Raw genomic sequence first — 12,774 nt, forward strand, 5'->3', positions numbered from 1 at the left:
ATACACTATGAACAGCAGCTACGCTAATTATTCTCTTTATTCTCCATTTCCACCTGGGGATACTCTTCCCGAGGCCCTCAGACTATGCAGAGTCACTGATTCGATCCAAGACCAACGACGAGATGATCCCAAGGTTTCCATATCCTGGACCAGGCCGTATCCTGAGCAGCTACTGTGGTGGTCATGGAGGAGTGGAGAACATGAGACTGATTCCTGTGACACTCCAGAGACAGACGAGTCTTCGCTGAGGCCAGCTTCCAGCCTCCGCCACTGAGACTGCAGCTCTGCACAAGACGTTTGGCCAGCGGAGAAATTAAAATGGTCGTGCCCAACTGAGCCTGGTTTCTCTCAAGGTTTTTTTTCTTCACTTCCACCATTAGTGAAGTTTTTTTTCCCTCTCCGCTGTCACCACTGGCTTGCATGGTTCGGGTTCTATAGAGCTGCGCATCGTTGGATTTGCTCTTCATCCTACGTAGTATGTCATAGAAAGGGCCAAACGGAATCTGTGGACAGTTTTTGCTATTTCTGCGCTATTTTCTGAGTTTTGTTAAAAATCTGCAGATTGATGCGGAATGATTTAGGGAGTATCATAACTAAAACCTTAATATATTAAATAAAAAGTAATACCTTTTAAAATTGTATTTAGTGTTTACAATGCAAATCCAAAACAAAGCAAGTCTCCTATATAATATCTCTACTAGAAGACAGAAAATATGACTTTACACACTGCATTGTACATAAATCAGATGAACACTTTCATATTAGTCAATAATATTACTGAAATTAACTTAAAAACTGAATAAAGATAAATTTCAGCTTTATTTGTATAGCGCTTTTATAAAATGTACACACATTTACTCAAGTAAATAAACAGAATCAACGATGAGCTAAAAATCTGCGAAAATTTGCAGAATTCTGCAAGCGCAGAATACGTGTGGGCCTCGTCATAAGACATATTAAAGTAAGTGTATCGCTCGTGTGCAGGCCATATTGACCGTCAGGCCACCGGGAAATGTCCCGGTGCTCCCTATGGCCAGTTCGCCCCTGGACACAGAACAACATTTATTATTCTTTTTTGCCACGAAGTACAGCGAAAATCAGCCCACACAGTCATATCTGCTATAGATTTTAAGGAGGAGTGTAAACACTGCAGTTATGACAGAGTTAAACGTGTTCAGATGAAGAAAAAACAGATGAAAAATCAATTGATCACGCTAAAATGACAGTTAATATGTGTGTATTTTTACTCATTTATTCTCACGTTTGCATTACTGAGAGCAGGAAAGAGACTGCAGTGCTGTATCTTCATAATATTGTTTAATTAAAATAAATGATCAACACATTAATCTGTCTTGACAGTCTTTATTAGTGAAGACATTATCTACACACGATTAGAAAAATACTAAAACTATAAAATACTGTGAATGAAAATGCTGAAATCACAGACAAATCCAAATGCTCAACACAAGTGAGCTGCGTATCAGACCAGATCAGCTCGATCACGTATAATGTGTCTCCGACAGCGCCTGTAGTCCCGTTTAGCAACTTGATAGCAGTCGTCTTTTTAAATAAGCGTGACAGATTTAATAAATCAAGAGTGTGCTGGAACTGATGTGTTTTATGTTGTAGAATAAAATGTGAAGGTATCTTGAGTTTGTGTTAGCTACGGACCTTATTTAGGCCATTTAACTGAAATCCCATTGAAAATACCCATTGAGTTTGAGATGAGGGAACCGGAACTGCTAAAATGCTAACTCGCTTCCAGGTTTTTGCATACAAATTGACGTCACAGTTCCTCCACTCTATTGTCTGTTACACTGTTCCCTATTCAAAAACACACGAGTGACATGTCTTGTGTATTCTAGAGTCTTTGTGTGTTTTTATACGAATACATGCAAACTTATAAATTCTCATAATATTACTGAGATCCTTGTTTCAGTATGGTGGCATAATATTAATAATAATAATTCCTTACATTTATATATTGCTTTTCTAGACACTCAATGCGCTTTACACATTGGGGGGAAATCTCCTCATCCAACTGAAGAAAAGTTGAGTAGGGGCGGGGCTTTCATTCCTTTTTATCAAATCAACTGTAAGAGAGGTGTGGCTAATATTGTGTCTGAAACATCAAAAGACGAGCCACACCAGACTTTGATTAAAGATTACCGAACTAAACTTTTTTCCTCAGTGGATTAATTTGCACGGATTAATCGTTCACTTAATGAACAACAATGCGTGCTAGCAAAATGAACATTGCAAATTTTGATTTCACACGGACTTAAAGAGCCCCTAATGTGTTTTTTTTTTAACATGATCTCCATGTAGTGTGTAGCACAGCTTTAAGTGAAATGAAATATCCAGCTAAGGCTTAAATCTGAAAGTGGACAGCGTTTAAAAATATTGATTCATCTAAAAAAAGAGTCGACTCATAGTGGTTAGAATGAATCGTCTTCAAAACGAGTCTTTAGCTGTTTCAGCGTGACGTGGATACGAAATATAAGCCCCGCCCAATTGCTGCGCATGCAAACCCGGGAAAATTTTAACCTGCGGCCCCGCCCACTAACCCAGCAGCAAACACAAACAGATCCTGAAGTCATCATGAGTGATGAAGACACTGCGCTTACCTGGATATTATTGGGCGTGTGAGGGAAATGGGCGATTCATTCATTTATTAAAGGAAGGATCAGAAAAGACTACTGATGTATGAGACTAGTGAGACCAATGGACAGACAATACACCAGTGGTGCGTGCAAAATAAGGCCAGTTTATTAGGCACAAAGGCAGCCTGCTGCAGGTTTGAGGAGTGCCGTAGAGCGCTACAACCCCCTGGCTGAGGATGTGATTGTTAGGCAAAGCAGAGTACAGATAAGCCCTGAGAACATATAACACTTTTCAATATGGCTTTACACGCAATATGAGAATATAAAGAGTTAACCTGATGCAGCACACGCGGTTACAAGTAACAAAACACAACTAAATACATCATTTGCAAGCTAGAGTAAACGAGGCAATAATTTAAACGCAGGTACTTACAACTTGTGAAATGGAAGAAGAAACTGATCCATAATGCACTGATCCATGTTCTGACATAGTCCCTTACATCAATAGTCTTTTCCGATCCATCCTTTAACAAACGGCCGATAAAGTCTTCTTTGTAAGCATGTAGTTTCCAGAAGCACTGCACAAGGCTGGGCTATAATGCTGAGGTATTTTTGCAAAAATAAACCTCAACCACTGACTCTTCACAGTTTCTTCTTTGGGTAGAGAGACTTTCAACAATATCCAGCTGAGCACAGCGCGACCTTATTCAACCGGCGTCTGTGTGTCTAGCCTTTTTTTCTGTGTTAGTATGCGGGGCCGCAGGTTTTAAATCTACTGGGCAGGGCTTGTGTTTCGTGGCTGCGTCATCGCGAAACACCTAATGACTCGTTATCAAGATGACTCGTCTGAAGCACTATGAGTCGACTCTTATTGATGAATCAACAGTTTTAAACACTGTACACTAACAGATTTAAGCCTTATCTGGATTTTTCACTTCACTTAGAGCTGTGCTACACACTACATGGAAGGACATTTTCAAAAAAAAACATAATATGGGCTCTTTAATCTGTATAATATGGGCTCTTTAAAAGACTTTTGTCATCTCCGCCTTCCATATTTTTTTGTCCCAATCAGCGCTCCATAATGAGGTCGTGATGTCACCCGCGCCGGTGACGCAGAACTGCTGGCTCGTGCTGCTTAGAAACGAGCGACTCATTTACCTGGACGGAAGCCGCTACGAGAAGCACCCGCTCCCTAAATATCACTATTTCTCTTTTAATAATCATCTTTTTTATCACCATACAGCACTGTATAGAGTCTGCTGCACTGAGAGTGAGTGTCTGAATCGCTTTTTATCGCTTTTAATGCTGTAGTGATCTTGTCGGCTCACTTCTGCATCTGTCAGCAGCCTGAGGAGGGAACTCGTTCATTACACACACACACAGAGTCTGAGCTTGGTGTTGTTTTTGGAGATATGTAATGTGTGTGATGGTACAATGTGCTGTTTTAGGCTCTTTTAGCGGTTTAAATGGGCGTTTGAATGGTTTGTGGAGAGTTTTGTGGTTAGCCGGAGTTAGCTGAAGCTAGCCGGTGCGTTCCGTTACTCTGAAGCACAAACTGCCGCCAAGAGATTAAACTCCGAATCTCCATTTCATGCGCTGTTTACTCCTCTTATTTGGTAAGAAGAGACATTTTCTGTGGGACAGTCAGCAATTAGTTGACATAATCTATTCATCATGACCATTATACATAAATATAGGAAACATTTAGCAATGATCAGTTGTAATTTATTGAGGTAAAGTTGGTTTTATAGACCATTTCAATGTGGTGATGTCGTTGGTCCTTGAACATTTTCTGTTTGTTATCATATTATATCATCACGTTAAAACCGCTATTGTAACATTATTTATCAATATGTGGACCTTTTTGGGGAATTAATAATGTAAAATGGGAAATGCATTAGTTGTGTTACCATTATACCATACCATGGTTATTGTTTACAATACTCAAAATGGTCTATATTTACACATTGGTTTAGTGACAACTTGTGACACACTCCCTATATTGTTTATACCATTGTACATTGAATATTAGGTCTGAAATCACATGGAAATATGACTTGATAACAACATTAGCACTATTTATTTGACTGACTGTGAACAATGTTGTACTTCAGGTGTTTGCTGCTAATATGATTTAACGATTTAGCATTTGCAAAGAATGCTTTTCTGAAATTATATTTTGAAGGAAGTCCTAATGTGTTAATATAAGACCAACTTTACCTCACTTCGTACTTTTATGTATTTTTAAAACAGGTGTCCAACTTCAGCATGATTAATAGGTTACTCTGAATGACCATGGATGACCAAAATTCTAGGTTATAACTCGTGTAAATGTAATTATTGTACCCATATTTTACCATTTTATTTTAACAATATTTATTTGCTATATTAAAGACTGCTGTTGTATTTAATTGGCTTTATATAAAATATAATTGAGGTAAAAGCTGCTTTATATTCGCACATTGGTTAGGTGACAACTCTCTATATTGTTTATGGTACTTTGAATATTTGGTCTGAAATCACATGTAAGTGTGACTTGAAAACAACATTAGCACTATTTATTTGACTCTCTGTGATCAATGTAGTTGATGGTTGATGGGTGCTAATATGAATTAATTATTTACAATATTAGAGAGTCCTGATGTGTGAATATACAACCAACTTTACCTCAATTTGTACTTTTATTTATTTTTGAAACAAGAGTTTCATTTCTGCATGAATATGTTACACTGAATGACCATGGATGACCAGTATTCTAGATTATAACTCAGGGAAATAAAATTAATCGTTCACCTTTAATGGACAGGACAGTAGAGAGCATTGAAAGGAAAGTGAGGGAAGCAGAGAGAGGGGAAGGATCGGCATAGGACCTCGAGGTGGCAATCGAACTCTGGTCGCCGCAAGCACCCGAGTGCATGTGTCCACGCACTAACCACTACACCATTAGTGCCAACATTTAATTTTTTATTTTAACTAAATTGATTTGTAATGTTAAAGTCTGCTGTTGTATTTAATTGCCTTTCCATGTATATAAAATATAGACATCAAAAAGCAACGTAGTGTTTGTCCTCTTGCATTAAATAAAAGACAGCAGCAAGCAGTGTCAAGGAAAGTTACTCATGAATGTAATGGCATTACTTTGGTAAAGTAACTTTATGTAATGCTTTGTTATTAATTTTATAGATCCTGACTCGGCTTGTTTGTTTATAATCATAAATGTTGTTAAAAAAAGTGTATATTTTTGCAAATGTACAGCCCGTTTACACTGACATTGACACATGATGTAAATACACCTCATGCTGAAGGAAATGTTGTTTATGTCGGAACAGGTTGAGCAAACCTTTCTGGATTACATGACTAGGCATAGGATGCATTAAAATAAAGTTTTTTTTTCATTTTAAGGGACACTGAAGGTTTTTGTGCAAGTGGGATGAGTCAGTATACTTGTTCACATTTTAGCTTTAATGTATAGTTTCAGGTTTACACATATCTGAGCTTAATTTATTTCAATACAGCAGGTTTAGGAGAGCAGCCAGTCAATAAAGTAACACGTTATTGTTTTTTTTAAACCACTTGGAATGAAAAAGTTATGTTACTTTACTTGTTAATTATAAAAAGTAATCTGATTCCATAGCTTAAGTTACCTGTAATGCAATACACCCTACACCCATCTACGCAAGTGCATTATGGTTCAGATAAATCTTTAAAGGGACAGTTCACCCTTAAATGAAAATGCACACACTATTTATTTATCCACGCATGGTTCCAAGTGCCTTTATTTATTCTTTTTGAACTCAAAAGGAGATGTTTTGATTGCTCAACAGTTTTAAGATGTTTTTATTCACACACATAATAGGAAAAATAAATATTATGGAAAGCAATAGGTACTGGTTTCTAGCATTCTTCAGTATATCTTCTTTTGTGTTCAACAGAAGAAACAAACAAACAAACAAAGAAAGATAAGCAGGTTTGTAATAAGAGTGAGTAAATGATAACAGAATCTTCAGTTTTGTGTGAACTTTCACTTTAAAGCAGAGGAATCCTAGACTTACAGATATGCATGCTAAGGATTTCATACATTTTTTTTGTTGTTGCCAAAAGTAGGGCTGCACAAATATCGGAAAATTCCTCCAGTGCAATATTTATTTTCTCTGCAATATTAATACAATTTCACCAGATGAATTGAATAACTCTATTTGAAATTCACTCAGTAGTTTAGATTAATTTTGTAGTGGAGGAAATCATAAAATATAATAACCAAATTCAAAGTATAAGCAAGCAAGCAAATAAATAAGCAAGCAAAAAAAGTGAGTTAGAGTTAGGATTAAAAGCATAGGTTAATACAATAGAGCAAAGAGAAAAGTAAATTAAAGTGCTTTATGATTTTCTGTGGAGTCTATTAGTATTCAGATACAGAAATCAAATAATTAAATGATTAAAATAAATCTTTATTAAAGTTAAAAACTAATTATACAATTATTTAACCAATTATAATAGATGCTTCAGTCCCAGTTTGTGGACTTAAATCAGGTTTATTTTGTACATCAACATAACAGATGTCTATACAGCAGTGCATACTAACATGTGTCCTGGCAAAACAGTGCAAAGCTAAATGTGTGCTTGCAAACTTTAATGACATTGTGTGTGACTCGTCATTGCAGAAAGGCTTGAATTAACTCCACAACAAATATATCAAATAACCTTTAGGAACGTTCTTACTGTAGTGAGTAAGATCTGCTTCATTCTTGTCTGTCACTGTGCTGTTTATCTACATGAAGACTCCTCTGACACGCACGTGGCTACGGTGGGCGGGGAGAGCCAGCTCATTTACGTTAAAGGCACAGGCGACAAAAACAGCTACAGTGTCCTAACAGCTCAAATTTCTCATACTCAGAAATGTATAATAAATAATCTGATGGATATTTTAGGCTGAAACTTTACAGACACAAAAATCTTAACTTAAATCTTGAAATAGGTGCCCTTTAAAACACAGATGAAAAACTTTCACTCTATTATAGATAAACCCTTCAGTGACTCTACAAATCTCATGTGTTCTGAACTGTGGCTACTGTTCAAATATAATCCCATCTTATCTTGTGGAGGTGCACATTGTGATATCAATGCTGAAGCCGTATATTGTGCACTGAGCAGCCTTAGCCAGAAAAGTCATGTTTTTCATTTGGTGTTTTCTTTAGTTTCCTAGGACGGGCAGGACTTCAGTGGAGTGAAGGAGTTGGAGGACAAGCACTTTTATTAGAGGAATACGTCCAGAATCTGTTGGATTTTGGGGGTTTTCGTTCTGCTGTTGGTTTGGAGAGGCGGTGGAGCTGTTTTAAAGACTGCGATGCATCGCTTAAGGACTTGCGCTGCTCGACTGCGGCCGCTCACAGCCTCTCAGAACGCTGCCAGTTTCTCACAACACAGGCCGGCTGCGGTGCCCGGGGCCCGGAGGACGTTTCAGCCAATCAGGAGCTACACGGGCCCTGTCGCCGCCGAGCCTTTTCTCAATGGGACAAGCTCCAACTATTTGGAGGAGATGTATTACGCATGGCTGGAGGATCCCAAGAGTGTGCACAAGGTGAGCTGATCAACGTGAAGAATTCCTTTGTAATTTCCTGGATCAGTTATGATGCTCAAAATCCAGCCACAATTTAAAACTCAGCCTGTTTACATGCATAATACATAGAGCTGTGGTGAAAAATCCATTTTGATATTATTAAAATGTGTCGCTGATCTCTTGCATGGATTCTCAGCTGTTTAACAGCAGATGGCGCTCTATTGGTGTTGGTTCAGTAATAGATCATAACCGGTTATAATGTACTGACGTAATTTATCTCATATTCACTATGTTGCAGTAGAATAATATGTTAGGAGCCGCGCCGGTAGTATGAGTTGCATATACGTTCTTTCTCCCTCAAAGTGACGGCACTCATGACATGAGCCACAGTGAAAGTGAAACCGAAAGCACTCATATCACATTTTAGAGTTATGATTGCAACAAGCATTTGATATGTTTGATCTTTCATAGCGAGCACCGAGTGTTGTACATGAGAATAAGCTTATAACAGTGTCAGTATAACTACTTTAATCTATATAATGTTGAATTTTATGCAAGAGGGAATCTGATAATGACAAATGTCTGATTTTATCAGTGAAATAAATGGTTTAATAATGATGTCAATGACAAGCATAGGTCTCAAACATAATTCAACTTCAGAATTATGATTAATTGTATTCTTATGTAATTATTTTACTGTGCCATAATGACCAGGACAAATTTCGTCTATTCAAGTCCACCGTTCCAAGTGTATACCAACAGTAGACCTACACATAGGCCTAATATTATTTTTACCATTTGTTTGAGACATAACAATAGCCAACTCATATTAACCTTTATTTTTCATCTACAGAATCATGGACTTTATTCGAAGCACAGAATAAATTGTGATTCTCATTTTATTCAGAATCGTACAGCCCTAGTTCACACCCCTGTGCATGTGGTACTGCTGGAACATTATTTGTCTGTGGTCTTTCATCACCGTGTAATAACTCACTCCGTCTCCTCAAATTACTTGTTCATCATTTTGGTCTTCAAGTTTATTTAGAGGAGAAGTGGATAATTATTTCAGTTTTAAAGGAGACATTCTCCCAAAATTAAAACTCTGTCATCATGTGCTCACCCTCATGTCATTATAAACTCATTTTATAATTTGAGGAAGACAAATAAATCTTTAAGGAACTAAGAAATAAAGCATTGTTTTCTTAATATTTTGACATCCACTGCATGTCTTTAACCGTTTCTAAAACTGTATTACCAGGAAGAATTTTAAGTTATTTATCACAAATTGATCTGTGAAATTGTATTTATTTATTTATGTATGTAGTTTTATTATTGTAAAATGTATTATAAATAAATGTTCAGATTAAATATGTTTCCAGATTTATTATGCAAAAGATCAAACGAGTACAATTAGTAATGCTTGACAATAAAGTCTCATTAGTAAACATTAGTTAACTAATCAACAGTGAGAAATAAACCTATTATTTACTATGTTAATGTTATTAAAAAATATTACTTATCAGCTGTGTTTAATAAAACATTTATGACCTTTGTTATTAAACATGTCTAAGAAAGTGACATCAACTAAGATCAATAAAAGCTTTCGTAGTTTTCATTAGGCAAGGCAAGTTTATTTCTATAGCACATTTCATACACAGTGGCAATGCAAAGTGCTTTAGATGAACAGGAATAAAAGAAACAAGTATAAGAAAAATAAAAACAAATAATAAAAATGGTAAAAAATAAAAAAATAAAGCATAAAAACAGATAAAATGTGTTATAATGAGTATCAAATTAACTAATGTTAACAAATGGAGCCTTGTTGTAGTGTTCATGAACAAAAAGCTTATAAATATGTGAAAATATTCATGTTTAAAAGCATTAATCATTATGGGCTTACTGTGAAACAAGCTGAATATTATTAAATGACACTAATAAGTAATTATTGACTGTATTTTGAAATGTCCTCGCAATAACAATAAAATACATGTTCATTTTTATCACAATTAGGGCTGCTCGATATGGACAAATTGCAATATTGTGTTTTTCATCCATATATATTAATATATTTTACCTGATGTTATAGGGGAGTGCATCTGCATACATTATTATAACTAAAATTTTTAGGGGAAAAACATACAAATGAGAGAAAAGTGCTTTATATTTGCCTGCTATTTATTTCAAAATGTATTTCATTTATATTTTTATTAAATATTTGAAAACTGATTTATTTAAAATGACATTTGGCAGTCTTCACTATAAAAATTGTATTTAATTAATCTTTGTTCAAGCTTGTTCTTTTAGTTTTCTGTGCCCGAGTGCTTCAAACTTCTGTTCTGTTTAGCCCAAAAAAAACTACTTCTAAACATTAAATCAACAGTGGTTAAACTTTGCTAATAAGGCCCCGTTTACTCCGCCAGATAAATGTGACCCAATTCCGATTATTTAAAAACAAAAAATGTTTTATTTATTTATTTTTTGCTCATGTGTGATACACAGATCGGATCTGTTCTATGACCTTGTAAACACTAAATAAACGCATGCATTCGGATATTCAGAGATCGGTTTCAGGCCTCCTTCATATGTGGAAATAAATCAGGTATAAATCAGATATGTGACAATGCTACTATCATGTAAAAAGGCAGATCGGTCAGCGCAATAGCCTAGTGGTTAGTGCGCCGACATATGGTGCAGTAGCACGTCAGGGCGTCCCGAGTTTGAATCCTGGCTCGAGGACACCCCCCCCCCCCCTCTTTCCAACTTCGCTTCCTGTCTCAATACTGTCCTATCTAATAAAGGCAAAAAGGCCAAAAATAAAAAAAAGGCAGATCGGTTTTATTGAAGCATTCTGTTTTATACGCCATTAAACTTGTGACATTGTGGTGCTTCATCACGGTTTAATGATGTAGAAGGAACATCGTGTGTGTGGTCATCCTAAAATTTCAGGCCCACTGCTCCTCATTAAAGCCTGCCCACCAGACCTGACATCTCTCTCGTACCCACAAACTCCTCTTAAAGGTGGAAAACACCATATATAAAGCAAAGGCGCAAGCTCCCTCTCCTCAAAATCATTTTAAAGTTGGGTGATTAACATATTTCACAGAGCTAAAAGCAACACAGTTTCTTCCATCGTGGCTAGAGTGGCGCTAATGCTAGGACCTGCCTTTACGCATGCGCGACGTCGTAAATTGTGTGGCCAGTGTAAACGCATAAATCAGATATGAGTCACAATTAAAAGAGCGTGTAAAAAAAAAATCAGATATAGGCCACAAATCAACACCTGACAGTGTAAACTTTGACAATCATCTACAAACTCCTGGTCAACAATAATCTACACTTGAAACTGCAGATCCTGTGATGTGACCATTGCAGATGTTTGCAGCCATAATCACAGTATATTTTATTATTGACTATTTCCACGTGTGTTTTCACACTCAACTCAGACTGATTGTGTGTTTAACTGGGCAGATTTATTTATATTGTAAACCACAGAGGCACATCTCTGATCTCCAAGGTTATGCTTGAGGACGTCCAGGTTTCGTAATGTGACTTTTTGCCCTCTCAGGCAGTAATCTTAGCTTCGCAGGACTGTTACGTAAGACGTTTCCTTTCCATGTCACATGACATGCCCTTGTGTGATTCTCAAAGCAGAACTAAAGGTTTTCTGGGAAATTGTGCTGAATGTGCTGTATCATAATCAAACACACCAGTCAAGTGCAGCGCTAAAACCTGCTGCTGGGACACTTTCAGTTCTGGAGCTTTTCAGTTGCACACATGTAGATGCATCTATACACAGTCATGGCTCTTCGTATGTCTGTCTGTCTGTCTGTCTGTCTGTCTGTCTGTCTGTCTGTCTGTCTGTCTGTCTGTCTATCTATCTATCTATCTATCTATCTATCTGTCTGTCTGTCTGTCTGTCTGTCTATCTACCTGTCTGTCTACCTGTCTATCTGTCTACCTAACTGTCTACCTACCTACCTATCTGTCTGTCTATCTACCTACTCACCTACCTACCTACCTACCTACCGACCGATCGATCCTCTCTGTTAATCTATCTGTCTATCCATATGTCTATCTATCTATCTATCTATCTATCTATCTATCTATCTATCTATCTATCTATCTATCTATCTATCTATCTATCTATCTATCTATCTATCTATCTATCTATCTATCTATCTATCTATCTATCTATCTATCTATCTATCTATCTATCTATCTATCTATCTATCTATCTATCTATCTATCTATCTATCTATCTATCTATCTATCTATCATTTGTCTGTTTGCCTGCCGGCCTGTCTGCCTGCCTGCCTACCTACCTACTGACTGACTGACCGAACGTCTGTCAATTTATCTGTCTATCCATATGTCTGCCTATCTGTATATGTCTGTCTATTCATCTATCTATCTATCCGTCCGTCCGTCCGTCTGTCTGTGCATAACTTCAAATCTGTTTGTTTGTCTATCCATCCATCTTTGGTCTCTTGTTTATCCTCATAGCATCCACGTGGGTTAAAAGAACAGCATCTACAACAGCGTCTTTTGTGAAATGGAGTTGCTGTTTAATGTATAGTAAATCAGACTCATTCAAAGTAGCGTCGCTGC

General features: G+C 36.8%; 1 protein-coding gene across 1 annotated transcript in view; it reads left to right on the plus strand.

Annotated features, from left to right (window-relative positions):
* The first annotated feature begins 3,760 nt into the window (after positions 1 to 3,760).
* The window catches only part of ogdhb (oxoglutarate dehydrogenase b), a 133,585-nt gene continuing 124,571 nt past the window's right edge, over positions 3,761 to 12,774 (plus strand). Inside the window, exons 1-2 of the mRNA XM_056466417.1 lie at positions 3,761 to 3,876; positions 7,802 to 8,184. Coding sequence (XP_056322392.1) covers positions 7,951 to 8,184 — 234 coding nt within the window. The 5' untranslated portion in view covers positions 3,761 to 3,876; positions 7,802 to 7,950. The remainder of the gene's footprint in view (positions 3,877 to 7,801; positions 8,185 to 12,774) is intronic.

The sequence above is a fragment of the Danio aesculapii genome, chromosome 10, assembly GCF_903798145.1.
Source record: "Danio aesculapii chromosome 10, fDanAes4.1, whole genome shotgun sequence".
Taxonomy (NCBI): domain Eukaryota; kingdom Metazoa; phylum Chordata; class Actinopteri; order Cypriniformes; family Danionidae; genus Danio; species Danio aesculapii.